At 46.2% G+C, this 16,126-nt stretch overlaps 1 protein-coding gene across 1 annotated transcript in view; it reads right to left on the reverse strand.

Annotated features, from left to right (window-relative positions):
- Window positions 1-16,126, reverse strand: part of LOC128712158 (BMP-binding endothelial regulator protein) — a 41,423-nt gene that overhangs the window by 23,731 nt on the left and 1,566 nt on the right. The window contains exon 2 of the mRNA XM_053807052.1: window positions 12,973-13,049. Within this exon, the coding sequence (XP_053663027.1) occupies window positions 12,973-13,049 (77 nt within the window). The remainder of the gene's footprint in view (window positions 1-12,972; window positions 13,050-16,126) is intronic.

A 16,126-nucleotide genomic window follows, 5' to 3' on the forward strand; every position in this document is an offset into this window, starting at 1 on the left:
CGCCATTGCGGGGGTACCTATTAAGCCGTCACTTTAAGCTGCGCTTAATCGTACATGTATATCATCATCATCATCATCAGCATCAGCATCGGCATGATCGTCACCGCCAACACAACCATACGGGCTGACGATCATCGTACGCATCAATAACATCATCATTATCATTATCGTCAACAGCATCGGGGCGAGGGTCTTGCAATGTAACACCCCTCCTTACCCTCCCTCCCTGTCGATCGTCCCATTCGATATCGCGCCCATTAATAATATTATCAACGTGCATCGTCGTCAACCCCCGGCTGCCCAGTAGAAGAAGTTCGTCGTCACTACCGGCACCGTAGTCACCGTCACGCGCGTTTGCAGTAGGTGACGAGCTGACAGACATACCAGCGGTGCAAAGATTGGCAAAACCGTGCCCCTTCTCTTCAATTTTCTGTGTACTCCCATACCCACGCACCTACACACACACACACACACACACTCATACACATTCGTTTGACGCCGGGCCGCGATTAACGCGGTGCTACCGTGCGAAACTAATCGTGTCGTCGCCGTTTGCCGCGGAAACTGTACATTAGCGTCATTCCGATGCAGATCATATATCGGCCGTCGATGAGAGAGTGGTGTGGGTATGGAGGGGGTAGGGGTGGGGAGGGAGCTAAGTACTTGTCCTAACCGATCCGGGTGGATTGCTATCTTTGCCATCTCATTACACCGTGGGGTATATTAAAAAAAAAAGACGGGACAAAAATAAAACTAAACGCAAGATGAGGAGATTAGTGACAGGAGCAGTACAGCAGCTGGAGCACAAAAAAAGCATTACGATCATTCCAATCACTATCACTCGGTAATGGAACACGGCAATCGTCGATGCAACTCCATCAGCCGTGGAATGGTGCATTCAAAATGGAACTACACCGTTACCTCACTGCCACGGGCAGGCCGCTAACCAGTCCAGCTGCCGGGGGACAGCCCTTCAATGACGCTGGATAAAACAATCGTGAGTTCTAGACGTACCGAGGTGCGCGTTAAATACAGCTCGTTGATCAGCCATTTTCTCCCGCCCTTACCATCGTTCTGCTCTGCTTCAGTCTCGCCTATTCTGGGGAGCTTATGTGTGCGGGTGGCGCCAAGCCATGAGACAATAGCTACAGAGCACACACACACTAGAAGGGAAACCCATAATCGGTACGGAATGCGACGTCATAGTAATGCAACGTAAAAACAATGGTAGAATCTTGCCGCTAATAATGGTATTATCAACAAATTACTTATTTTTGCTCGATGTTTTATAATTTTTGGCTTTTATCCTCAATTTTATTGTTGTATAATTATGACACTCACTGTAAGTAAACATTGTTTTTTTTTGTCCCTTGTCATGGAAATGAGTTCCGCAAAGTAGCTATATGCATATAGCAGGAAAAAAGCATGTATCTCATTGCAATAAACCAACTATTTCTGCTCCCACAATACTTCGCGAACATCTCAACCCCGTTCACACGCACACATTCCGACAGTGCTTTTTGATTGACATCCATGGAATTAAATATGTTAATTGATCGCACGTTCCTCGAAAGTAACTACCGAAAGCGCGAGCCATTTTCAATGCAAGCGCATCCAGACCAGATCACAGTCGACAAGCGAGAAGGATGAATATTGCAAACCAACTGGAAAACGTTGTTAAAGCAGAGTAGCAGACCGAAGAAAAAAAAAGACACAGAGAATACAAATTATACACCTCGCTCACGTAACTCATCTGCGGACAATCAAATGCAACATTGCAACCACGTCCAGCGGGCACATCGTTTGCGAAGCGCCAGGTCTTTTAGTCTTGGTTGTACTAACAATGAAGGGAGAGAGGAAAAAACGAAACGATAGAATATTCATTACCGTCAAACGTTTATTGATTAAAAGCGACATTTGACGATGTGCAATTCAATTTCCACTTTGCACAAATAATGTTAATCTAACTGGTATGAAATGATGAAGGTGTACCGCATGCTAAAATATACACACGGGCAGTCGGGCTAGCGAGATGCTATCATTCATCTTTCTACACCAAACGACACGTTATTACTTATCTAACCTTGTTAGCAAACGCCGGTGGAAGATAAATAGCCGATCAATGTAGCCATCGCAATTTGATGTGGCTTACGCTCAAAACAAATTTGTCTCTCTCCTTCTGCGAAGGATACACAAAACCGATACAGAGAATATCGTACCAATGCTACGATAAATACGCTTAATGTTGTCGTAAATATTGAACGGCAGAACACAACACGTACCCACGTACATTATTTTTCGTTCTTAGAATCTTTGTGTTGGATTTCTTTTTTCTATGCCCACACAGACGCTTAAAAGGATTTCTGAGTAAAGGTTTCTCATTTCCAAGACCAGCGCCAGCTGATGTACGCCAGCAGGACACTCGAGTGAACGAATGTTTCCCACGTTAAGTGTTTTGCTCTTGAAAAAGAACCCCCCTCACAAAGCTTTCGGGGAACACTTTACTACCGATTCGGCAAACCTTCCCCATAGGGACGGGACGTCTAATGCGGGCGAAGACGTTATTTATGTGCTGTAAAATGGATTCAAATTTTGCCCGAGAATTGTGTCTCATGTTCCAGCGGGAGCTTTTGTCCTTCGGGCACTCACTGAACGACACACAAGCGCACGCACTCGGACCGCACGAGAAACTAGACAGAACAATCCACCAAGAATCTGCGAACCAATCGGGCTGGGCAGCTTGCACTACGGTCGTTTGGGACACCACTTTATGCTTCCGGGTTTTCCCGTACCGTTCACTCTACCCGTGGCAGCGTAAAAATTGCAGTGCCGCAGTGAGTGCATCAACATATCAACCCTCCGGCCTGGCATAAGCCATCGAGGCCACCGTGAGCAACAGCAAAAGCCGTCCGTTCCATCCCGATGCGCTCCGCTGAGCATTGACCCAGATGGGGCCGCATGATTTATGCTGGACCGTACACTGAATGTACGCTTCCGGTCCGATCCGGCATCCGGTTGCTTTGCTGAATGTCCTTCTTGGGAGGGTTTTTCCTTTTCACCCGTGCACGCGAAAGGAAACCGGTTTTCCCAGCTTCAAGACTGTCAATACAATAAGTCCCAAAGGCCTGGTCGTTCTAAAGAGTTCGGGTCCATTTTGAGATTGGGAAATATTTCTTCACAAATTGACTTCACACTTTATCCAAAAAAAGGGATGTCAAATTACTATCTAAAAGGAAGGAAAATAGTGCATTTTCACTTAATTTCATGAAATGTACCATGCGCCTCCACTGCGTACAACGGAAGAGTAAATAATCTGTTTGAAAACTAAGTTAAAGTAAGAATTGGAAAATACGTTTTCTGTTGAGCAATGATGATTTTTAATCATTTCACTAGAGTTCATGTTTGCATGGTTTTGTGCTAATAATACAAAAAATGTGTCATTAAATATTGTCTCTATTTAAAAAATATATATCTCAATTTATTGATTAATTCCCTGATATTGGCTGCATTTTATTTTCTCCGGTGCTTTTTAAATTGAATAACAGCCGCCGCCAAACGATTTCCATTTCCTGATTGAAAGCAACGCACATATGCAGCAAACACCTGCACAATATCTACTACCGCTAAACGTGACGCCAATGCCGCTTCCGTCAGTTTGCAAACCGAGCGGTAATGCAACCGTATCTGCATGCTCCAATGCTACTCCCCACTCCTTCCGCATCACTCCCACCGTTTGAAGAAAAAAAAACACCACCCGCCCAATAAACGGCTATGCCGCTCGGAATCCATTTGCTGGTGTACGGGCCACGTTTCAAGAGCGGCACCAGACGTCTAGCCTGACGTCTGTGGCATTCTTTTCCCGGCTCGCACGTTAGCGTCCACCGTCCACTGTCTCATATTCCACGGGGGTGGATTTCCGCTCCACCTGCGACATTCACCACAACCCCCTCTGCCCCCCCACCTGGTAACATACTTCAACAGGGAACCAGTATCCATCATCGCCGTTGGCAGCGTAATCAAGCCTCTCGACGATTGCGCGGGCTAAATGTCAGGTCAAGCGGTGTGCGCCATTTCTCTGCGGACAATTTAATTATGATGAAAACGCCTGCTCAAGCTGAACGAAACAAAAAAATCACCCCCTCTCCACAGGCACAGACTCTCTAGCAAAAGGCTTGTAATGTGGCCGTTGAATAGTTAGTGCTGGTGGTGGCTAAATTGCAGGTGCCAATGATGGACCACTAAAGTGTCTCGTAATTTTATAAGGGTGCTGGCATTTCGCGATGAAGGTGTGCTTCCAGCTAAAAACCTATCTCCACGGCGTCGAGGGCCACTACTTAATAATAATGGGATTGATCGGTCGGTTGGAATTACCCTGCCTCTGCGCTTGCTGGGTTTGGAGCGACAGGCGTGTTCGAAACCGGGGGCAGATTAAATCGATTCGCACAGTTTGCGAATATTGAAGATTCTCTTACAGCTTAACCGTATAAAATGCAGCCATCAGACGTCTAATGAACCATCCCAACACTATCATATCATTAGAACCAACCACCCAAAATTGATTCTCCGTACTGGAACCTGCCGGAAACGGAACCTGCAGCAGATGAAATGGAAAGTTCCTTTCGGACTGCTAAAAATAAGCTTTGCCGCACACTGAGGTCTGCCAATCAGCTGTAGCAGCAGTGGTATCTGTACATCGTCTAACGTCTCTTCCCACACCCTATCTAACCGCCTCCATCTCGCTCAAACGGCAAGGCCACGCTGTGGGAACGGCTAAGACCGGAGACCGGCGAGACCGGATCTTGGAAAGGCCTCGAGACGATGCTCCATCAACTTTAGGCTTCACAGCACTACCTATTTTGCCCTTGCAAAGACGTTTCTTTTTCCCTCTCGCTGATCTCCAACCCGTTCACACACGGCCCACGTATGTGTGTGTGTGTGTTTGTATGTGTTTGTCTTTTTCTCCTATTACCCTTTCCCATCTTGCGCTTGGTTTCGTACGGTCGTTCGCTCCCTTTTCGAGACAGCGAGATATAACTCGCCGGACTGCTGAAATCATGATATGCAAATGACTTTCTACGAAATTTATTTATTTTCATACAATATTCATCAACGTCAATCATTAATCGTTACGTCGGGCCATCGTCTCGAGGCCGTCGTGCTGGTTTGGAGGGGAGAGAGGGCCTCGTGTACATGCATCATACATATCCCCAGCATAAACCGCTTCACTCGCCTGACCAATGTTGTGATCCTACTGCTGCTGACCGTTTTGCCTTCCCCCGGGCACGAGAGCGGGCCCGTACGTGAATGTTTGGAGGAACTCCATCATCTCACGATCGCCACGCATTGTATTGGTGACATTTTGGAAGCTCTCGAGATAGCGCGCAAGGGTATTGGGAAGCTGGGGGTTGGTAACAGTGGCAGATAGGCTTATGTGAAAACTGTAATCGAAGGAACCCCGAAAAGAGCACAATGAGAGCAGACGAGAGTTAAGCGGCGAGCAGAAGCCATAACCGACCGGGCATTGGAATGTTTCCTCCGAGAGGGTGCGGTTGGAACGTAAGGTTGTCCATCTACTCCAAATTTAGTCCAATGTTTCGACGCTTCAGTGGCACAGATATGCAAAAAAAAATAACACACATAAAAAAGACTAACAATTGCAATAAACAGTGTGTCGAGCGACTATTACCAAGGACGAACGAACCATTTTGATGTGTACTGGCACAACAAATAAATATTGCACTCAGTTCATGTTCCTTAATGACTGTTATTGAACTTTAATTCCCTCGAAAAAGGAGAGATTAACAACAATGCCAACACTGCACGGAAAACCATCAAAACACACCATCAACCGAGAGATTTTAACGAGACCATTCGACATGAAGTACTTCGAAAAAAAATGGGAAATGGAATGCTGCCCTCACTTATCAGCGCGCGCAAATATAACCGGCCGCAACAACCTTCAAAGTCGTTCGCGAGTCGGCAAAGGAAGGGAAGCGGAGCGATAAAAACCGTGGTATGCAAAAAAAAAACAACAACACACACTCATACACAGTCACAAGACAAAACCACCAAACCGAAGGGAAACCAAAATTCGATGACCCACATTCTCGACGGTGCCCGGCGTATCTCGATGCTTTGACCTAACCAACATAAATGCTCCCCCGATTGGGGATGACAAGGCATGGAAAAACAGGTGATCCGCGGGGGCAGCACGAAGCAAGAGTGCAGGCAGAAGGGAAAAGGAGATGGAAAGCAATGTACAGCTGTTTGGAGCACAACAAGTGCTGCTGAAGCGAATCTGGCAGCTGGATGTATGAAAAATGTGGCATAAGCTACAACTTCTTGTGCAGGGTGCCGACAAAAAAAGAACACAAACAAATAAACAAACAAACCGATACGAACGTGGGTTACACGATCGTAAATTTGGCGCAAATCGATGCTAACCTTGTTCACTCCCCACAGGAAGGAATCGGTTTACGTCGTAATGCGAAGAACGATCGTTGAGAAATGCATACCTATCACAACATCTTTATCCGTAAACCGTGCGTGCACGATACTAAATCGCTCCCCATTTGCAATCGCCAATTGCCGCTAAACTGTTTCCGTTTAATCCGCAAAATTACCGCTAGCTTCGCTAAGCGTACGTACACCTTTAACTAGTGGCGATGCAGCCGAAGACGCATTTGCCAGCCAAAGATGGGACCAGGGATGGACCGGTACGAATCGTTCCATCTGATATAAAACTGTACGAGATGAAAGCGAGATGGGCTTCAACGACTCAACGTTCCACCCCTCCCAACGCAAAATAATCCCCCCCCCCCCCCCTCCTCACCTCCCCTGTCCCACTCACTTTGGCTCGGCATACCTTCATATCGTAGCTTTGCCTAACAGGAGAAGAAACGAGCAGGAAATCACGCATGCCTTTCGCATGTGCACCATCACCAGCACTACAGTCCACTCCTGCTAGGGGTGGTGTTATTTTCTCCCCCTGAATAAGAGAGAAAAAAAAACTCCAATAACCTGTACAAGAAAACCAACAACAACAACAAAAACAGCCACAACCCTCCAAAACCACGGGAATGGCACGGCAAGTGAGTGCGCGAACGGCCTTTATCGACCTTGTTCATTGTATAATAACACTCGGCCATATTTTTATGTGTTTCTCTTTTTGCTTCTTCTCATCAACCGCAACTCTTGCCGTTCGCCACCGAACCGCCTGCCCGGTTGCCTGTGTCGTGCGGACCGTATTATGGACCGGTTTTTCCTTTGCACTATGTGCAGCGCGGTTTGGGGGCACCTTAACATGTTGACTCTCTGGCAGAGACCCCGCCAGGCAAATGCGAGTCGTAAAGTCGACTCTTCACTCTACCGCGCACGGCCGCGTATCGTTGCGTCTCGTTCGAACCATTCGTTGCCTTTTTCTTTTTTCCAACCCGCTTCCCTTTCGGGTTTTTTTTTTTTCATTTTGTTTCGCCGTAAAATGTCTACCGTCTACTAACTGAGGGCAAAACCTTTCTCTTCATCGGACACACGCGCACGGTCGTAGCGGTGTATCCGAACGCACCTGTTCGCAGATTCGACCTATGTTCATCATGATTCTTTTTTAGCATTTTCCCCCACCGGTGTCCTTTCTTCACCACCACTGACACTCGGTGGAGACGCATTCCACAATCGGGAGGACACCAAAAATCCGCAACCGACTGATCTTTATCGCGTCGATCCATTGCATTATCATCGCAGACAATCCTTGATCGCCATCAACGGAGCGGTCACGTCGCTAATTTGCGGTTTATTCGATTACAATCCTCAAACTACGGCATCCTAGTTTGCATTTCGATCCGCAACGGTGATAATCGAAAGATGCGACCTGGCCGTGTACGGTGTTGGTGCAGGGACCCCCGAAAATCGATCGTAAACCTTATCGCCTTTATAGGATCTGCTACACGCGCGCCTATTTCAGCTTGCTCTGCCAAACAACACCCGATCCAAGCTGCCACAAGACGGATTCCTGCGTTAACAGCTTGACCTTATGCGCTATGAGCGGTTCCAGTGTTGCCAGCCAACACAACACTGGTAGCGGATGGCAAAATACCGAACACCGGGTGGCAGATCCGAGAGCGTGATTCGAAACAATTCCAAAACCCGAATAAACATAAATAAATAAATAAAACCTATCCGAAACGATCATCATCTGCATGCCGGCGCGGTGCTCTTCATACAAAGCGGGCTGAGAAGAGGATGGAAGCAAACAACCAACACGACACCTGTGACTATGCGCGCGTAGAGTATTTTCAAGAGCAGCATCACACACATGGCGAACGTGCGGAGCTCATCGAACATCGCAGGTGGATCACGGATGTTTTTTTTTTTTATTTCATCTCATCGCTCAATCCCCTCGACACTTCACTTCTGCTTACCGGTGCTTTGCGCGCTCTCTCGCACGCACCAAACAACCGAAACATTTTGTGGGTCCTTTACGATCACCTAGAGAAACATCTTTCTCCATGCGCGGCCAAACCTACTCAACACGCACGACGGCTTAATTCCCGTTTGTAAAACCCCCAGGGCGAACGTACACTTTCGACGATGCCCGGCGAGCAAAAACATTCGCAAAGCAATCGCACTAAAGTACTACGAACGGGTAGCATTCTTGGTTGTTTTTTTTGTCTTATTGTTCGTTTCGCATTTCAAAACAGCCAACATACTCGCAAGCGTATGCTAACAATGGGGTAGATCACGGGATAAGCCAGTTTTTTGTATGCGTTTTGACGTTTCCAGGCTTATAAGCTTACAGCTTCCCATACAAACTGCCAAGCCAGATAAGCCTGGGAATCGATGGTTAGATTGTTTTGCTTATAAAAGTGCTCGACAGCTGCTCGACAAATATCAAAACAAAGCATTTTTCTAGCAGGTTTAAACTAGGTTAGGCCATATTTCCCATAGGCTTAGGATGTTAAAAAAGGAAAAAAAATACATAAATACGCATAATTAATAAGTTTTTTTTTAATTTCTGGTGTTCTGGTGTTTAACAATTATTATTTTTATAAAAAATCAGTTAAAAAAAATTTATCAAAAAAGGTAAATTATTATTTCAATTTACTTGCAGTTTTCCAGTTCACAGTTTACAAAGTCTAAACATCACTTAAATATTGCCTTGAAAATAACACGAAACATAAATTATGCTTTAAAACTGAACCGAAGTTTGCATCCTCCGATTATTTCTCTCGATTATAATAGCATACAGATGAACATACCGTTTGTTGTTGCGTTGTGATGCGCAAGCTCATTTAATATAGCTCACCCTCGTAGCTTCTATCCTTTTAAAAAATATGGTGATGTATTACTTTCTACTTCATGGAACTGTTTCGTGCATTGATACATTTTTACTGTTTGATGTCAAACTTCAACAACACGGAACCCAAACTAAGCGATCTAGAGTAACTAACATTTTGTAGTCCTTTACTTTAATTAAACCCGTTGCGGTTTACCGTTGTACATGGAATTTTATATAAAAGACCCTGGCATTCTGTTAGATTCGAGATTCACCGACTGCTTTAAAATTAAGCATGTGCTGTTAAGAATAAACAGAGATCTTAATTACCTGCACCATTTGGAATGTCAGTTTTGGAAAATGGGATGCTTGAGAGTGCTATGTATCAATGCAATGTTATGCTATGCTATGTAATGTATCAATTATCGAAAATTTCAAATCTATGCTTAACACGTTAGTTGCCGGGTATTTTCTTGAAAGTCAGTCATTTGATTTACATATAACTTATATACTTTTGGCTATCAAACATAATAGCCATGGCTACCAACGTGTTTAACAATACATTAACAACCTAATTGCTTTTACTTACATGTTGTCGCTAGGATCACAAAAAGGATGTTTCTTTAATCACAGTATTTAAACGAATGAGAACGAAAGAGCGAATGAGATATAATCCTTTGATTTTTTTTAACATGTGGCGTGACGGGTGACGGGTTAGTTGTCAGCATCGGATTGAATTCTTGAGTTCTTCGCTCGACTCAACAATTGATAATTTTTTAAGTTGAATGTTTTTTTTTAATGTTGAAATAAAGGAATTTCATCCTTTATAAATCACATAAAATTGTTTTTGACTCACGATACTTGAGGAAATTTCTTAGCTTGTATTTACGTATTCACATAAGTATGAGTATAAAAAACGGTTTGAACATGCTTGAACCAATCTTTTGAAAGACATGTAAACACCGAGTAGGATTAATATGCTCATAAAGGTTTTTGAACCGGCTTTTCTTGTTGAGACGGCTCAATTGACTGAGATATAAATAAGGTTAATTATTATAAGTATCTATGTATATAAAAAATGTAGATACAATTTTAAACTAAAATAAAAAAAATAATATCCTGAAATTCTCGGCACAGAATACCTAATGTCATTCTTTATGTCAAAAATCTATGTCCATATGTGATTGATGCAACCCGTTACCGATTAGCCGCTCGAAATCTGCTCGATTATTTGACACATACCGGCTTAAGCTTAAGCTTTCTAACTTTTGGGATGATCTACCTCAATGTTGGTGCGACCGGCCATACAAACGCAAGAATCCGTAGCAAGCTCCCTCGCAAAATCCGGCTTCACCACGAGGGTTAAATCTACATCGTGGCGGCCACACATAAGATGTGGCGAGTGGCGACCAGCGACCGCGGGAGCAGGAAGTGCGATAGGCGCGATAGGGAGAAAAATCGCCGACGGTACGAGACGAACCATGGCACGCACGCGGAACATTCCATCCGATGAATACTAATATTGTGTTTAATGTATGCAAAGATTTTAATTCCCTCCCGATTCGTGGGACGAACTAAGGGAAGCGGTGGAGGCAGGGAGTGAGGGAGTAAATGGGGGATGCGCGGACAGTGCGATAAAAGAGCGTTCTATCCACGGGCCTCGCACCCTCGCATCTGGACGGAACAGCTGGCGAAACACGCCCCGGGACAACTCCGTCGATCGTCGATCGTTAGTCACATGATCTAACCAGCACCGGTGTAACCGGTGGCAAGCTGATCATTTCGCCATTTCTTTCGGTGGGTGTCGTTTGGGGCCAGCTGATGCTCACGCGGCAGGAGGTATATACACCCGAGCATGACCGGGGACTACCACAGACGCAGCGTATTCTCGCTCTCACCGCATCAAGATAGTGCTACCGAACGCAACACACACACACACGATCTCTGACTCTTGTAGCAAAAAAATACGGGTCGTCCATGAAGCTGTGCAGCGCTCCGCTAACGAGCAGCGAAGATGATGGAGTTGTGGTCGGCGAGGGGAGAGCGGATGAAATGAAGAATTTTTTATGCTTGATTTCCGATCAAGAATTCGCCGAGACATAACTAAATCCGGACACACACGCACAAAACGACGAACCGGATAGTTACGTTCACGACACTCGGGAGATCCCGGTAGATTTGATAATCGGGAAGGTTATTGCTGCATTATTGCAGCGCTTATCGCACGTGGCGAGGTTTTGCAAGTTCCTTCTGGTTGTTATTATTGCTTACGAAGATGTTCATGATCAAATTTTATAATTTAATCCATTTCGCTTTTTGTAGGTGGTTTGAACTTAATTTTTACAAATTTTGTAATATAACCTTTTACATATAAAAAAATCGTAAGCGTGGATCTTCAAGCCCAACAACATATGAGTCATATGAACTTAAATCTTTTACAAGACATTAAAATTTGCATATCGATATTCTTTGGCAGTTCAAATTAAATTCTATGGAATAAAATGTATCTCGCTCGCAAAATTGATTTCCAAACAGCCAAAACGCTGATCATGGATTATCACAATTAACTCTATAAACTGGCTACCAGTATTCGACAGAAGATCGCACACAGTTCCTTCTACATACACCCAACCGCCAGCCGGATCCTTTTTTTATTGCAGGTCGGCCATCAAGCGACGCAGCTCATCGTCTCGCTGGTAAAAGGGGTTTTGCCAAGATCAACAACGTATTCCCATGCGGAAAGGGAACAACGCACCTTGCCTACCGCCCAGCGCGTGTGTGTGTGTGTGTATTAGCTTTTCATTTAGGTTATTTGTTCGACACAAGTGGCAAAAGGAAAAAGTTAATACTGCCAGTTGGGGTTGGTTTTTGTTGCTTCTGTCTTCCACGTCTGGTATTGTTTACCGTTCCTCCGGTGCCTCGGTATGTGTCGCGTTTTGTTGTCGCTAGTACCTGTCGCTTTGTCTTCATTTTCATTTTGTCAATAAGAAGCCGACACCGACTTGAGAAACGCATACCAGAAACGCCACTGCGGAGGGTCTCGGAGGGACAAGCATTTCCACGATAGAAACCAATAAACGGAAGGTAGATGGCGCCCAGGCCAATGGATGGACCGCGGTTGGGTCGATCCTCAATACGCCGCAAACGGTGTGCAGTGGTAAACATTGGTTTTGTGAGAAGGAAGAGAAACCGAACAAACAAAACGCAAGGAAACGTTACCGCACTGGCAGGGATCGGTTGGTCGATCGGGCATCCCGTGCAGCGGCAGGTAGTATGGTCAACTGGCCCACACAAGCCACGAGGACTTTTGTGCATCTTCCGCACGTGAATAAACGCGTTATCAATGAATGGAGAACGGAGTCGTAAGAAGGACCACAAACTGGCCCATCATCTGAAATGCGATGGCGCCATCCCAGAAGGCACCCTCTCAAATTGAGTACCAGCGGGTGCTGGCGACAGTCGACCGATCGTCCTTAGCACATCCGTCGCGAGTAGAGTCCTTTATTCCTCCTTGTTACCTGTCACACCGCTCAAGGTCCGGCTGGTCCTTAAGCTAATAAAAGCACAGTAGGATAGAAACAATAGCACAGGGCCGCTTTCCACTTGACTTTGTCCGAAAATTACCGAGAAATCCCTTTTCAACCGGAACGAATCGAGGGAAAAAAAACATCAAGACATCATGGCCCGGGGACCAAACTTACCTTGCAGATACACTTGAAGCAGCGCATGTTGATCCTAACTTCCTCGCCCTCATTTGTGCACGGTGCCTGGTATCCAGCTGTGAAAGAGAAGAACAAACGAAAAGTTTTAGAAAACCGAGACGTTCCCATAAAAATGGACACTCAATAAACAGCCTAAAAGATCGGAGGGCAAAAAAAAGAAACACAAAACATTCTTCAATCAATAAACAAACGTCTGGGAAGGCTTTCCGCTTTTTTTTAATGAACCAGCCCCGTTTCATTCATGAAGGTAAGGCAGCGCTTAACAATAGCATCAAAACATGAAGCCGATCTGTAAATTATCACTACAATTCACTTTACGAATTTACCGGAATTAGAGCTTCATTGTTAGCCGTGATTAGGAGGACACATTCTGCAAATACTCGCCTAAGCGTTCCCAATTGTCGGACAACTACAAAGTGTGATGTACAATATTCACCACAAAAGTATCGAAGGTGACGCACGCATTAGCACGTCAAACGCCGGCATCAAGCATTGCTGCTGATACACCCTGTTTGCACATTTCTTTCGATAGTTGTTAACAGTGCCAAACAACTAGCAAAACCTTTTCTCGCAAAGATACTCAAACAGACGCGCGATCCTGACCAGTAATGGACGAGCAACTTCAAACGGACCGCAATTCTCGACCGCTGCACCCGTTCGCGTTATGAGTTAGCATGTTTCAACCACTGCTCGATTTGAATCGGAAGCCCATCCCGCTATGAAATCATCTTCTGCTTGTTTTTTGCATAGGTGCGTCCAATGGTCTGAAAATGGAGCATGCTTGTGGTGGTTGAAGAAGTGGCGACTCAGCTGGAGCATACACAGCAGGCCGTGCAAAAAGAGCAGATCTCAAAAACAAAACAAAAACCAAACGGTACCAATTCCCTGGTCAATCCCCTCGGCTGGGGATGTTGTCGGGACCATTTGTCAACTTCTTGCCTTGGAGCAACACAACACTCGTGCGCTGACGGGCTGTCACGAGTTTGTTTCTGTTTTCACAACACCCGGGACCACCTTCTACCACCTTAAAGGTGGGCGGCAGAGACCGGCGGGTTCACCTGCCTCCACAAATCCTGGTCCGGATGATGATATTTCGGTTCCGAAAATAAATCAAATGTATTTATTTTTAATTCTCCGTGGTAGTTATTTTTAGCCCGGTGATACAGCGTTTAGCTTCCGTTTTTTTTTGTTTGGGTGATGGGGGGGATGGGAGGGTTGCTTTCTGACGTTCCGGTTTTTTTTTGTTTCACTTTTGCGAATTTTGTTTTCGGCCGCTACATGGAGCGAATGCGTCGCCGTTAGCATATGAACGGATATAATGCTTCCTTTCTACGCACCGTAGTTTCAAGTGTCTTTACGGAGCACGTCAGCGGATTTGATTTCATTTCGCCCCCCCCAAAACAGATCCTCTTCGCATGGGGACTTCGAGGGAGTGGCGAGAGCAACATCGGTATCCAGCAGGGTACGCTAAATCCACTACCAACTTCACGGACGTTTCATCCGTTTGCCTATTGTCTGCTGACGTCACAACGTTCGTCACAACTTCCACCACGAAGGCAAACGGAGGTGGGATATGCACAAACCGGTGGCACGGTTCCCATCCGGACTGTTTGCGGTCGAGTCTACGTTTGCGACGGCAATTCACCGCCGAGCAGATCGTACGCTCGCACCCAACACAGGGCACAAAATTTAGCGATAGCGATGGCAAACAAGATTATCCTCCCTGGTCGTCCGATCTGCGGAACGGTGCGGTGAAAGCGGTTGCCAGCTACATGTGCACATATTTGCCATTCACACTTTGGCCCGGGATATATGATACGGTCGGAAGTTGGAGCACGCTGATAAGGGACAGTACGTCCCCGGCCCGGCTCTCCAGCCCGTCCGACGTGCAACAAAGTGCAGCGTAGATGAATGAATAAGCCGAAAGATGCTCGATTCCGGTTCCGGTGACGCCAACGATACCCTTCCATCCATCCACCTCCGGTACGGTGTCAATACCACACCTACAAAGCGCCATGTTTACCCGACGGTTCATCGTTCAACTTCCACCCGTACTGGTGCGGTGCGGTACAGGCGGTCCGAAGTAAATAAACCATCCCTTTCGCCGTGTCGCCCTGACCGGATGAGCCGGGTGGTTGGTGGTAAATAGGTAACCGACAAGCACAACAACAGTCGGGCCGCGTGAAATACGGCGCAGCTCACGGTGACTCACGAGATGACGTTTTTTTTCTAAAATGGGGTACACATACGAACACCACCACCGTCATCATCCCCATCAGCGCCGACCTGCCCATCAGTGCCGACAAAAAGTGGCCAGCAGTATGTTGGCAAATATTTACATCCTCTTCTACCTTGTCTTGCGCATGGCTTCCACAGCTTCTAGGTGCGTACGGTTTCGGGGTGGCGTTTAGAACGCCGCATGCATTTCCCACACTCGGCGACGAACCGTGCCACCCGCTGGTAGAAGATCGTGCCGGAAGTTTGCATTTAGCCCGGTAAGTGTCAACGGTCACGTTTATTGTCACGAGTGCCCGATGGGACCCGCTGCTACCCTTGTTTGAAACCATCCCGAGCGCCATCTAGGGAAGATGCTAAGAAGCTCCATATTAACGAGATCGTCGATCGGACACTACGATAACACGTACACCGCTCCGATCGTCAGCAGAAAATCGTGATAGTGGTGCAACAAAACCCGCTTCCCGCCGTACCCAACACAGTGATAGGTACAAAGTGCAGAGTTTTTACATCCCGTGCTGTGGTGCTGTCACACCGACATGCTCCATCGGTTGTGTACCGCGACACTTTCAGCTGTACGGGCTGTGGCCATTGCCATTGTAAAGAAAGGGGATACTGAACTGCTGATAGGTGCCCGATAAGCATCAAGCGACACCATCCTGCAAGGGTGCAACAACATCATAGTACACCAACACCATGCACTATCGCAACGTCCGATCGGTGACTCTCGGCCCATCTCAGGGAAACACCTCATTTAATTGCCAAGTTTCACAGTCCATCTTCTGAAGAAGCAACGAAAAAACAAGGCACAAACTTCCCCACGGGTCGAACGGACCGAGAAACGTGGTTTTGGATAACGGAACGAGCCTGGCGAAACGTTCCAGACTACGTATTCGTT

This window comes from Anopheles marshallii, chromosome 3 (genome assembly GCF_943734725.1).
Source record: "Anopheles marshallii chromosome 3, idAnoMarsDA_429_01, whole genome shotgun sequence".
Classification (NCBI taxonomy): domain Eukaryota; kingdom Metazoa; phylum Arthropoda; class Insecta; order Diptera; family Culicidae; genus Anopheles; species Anopheles marshallii.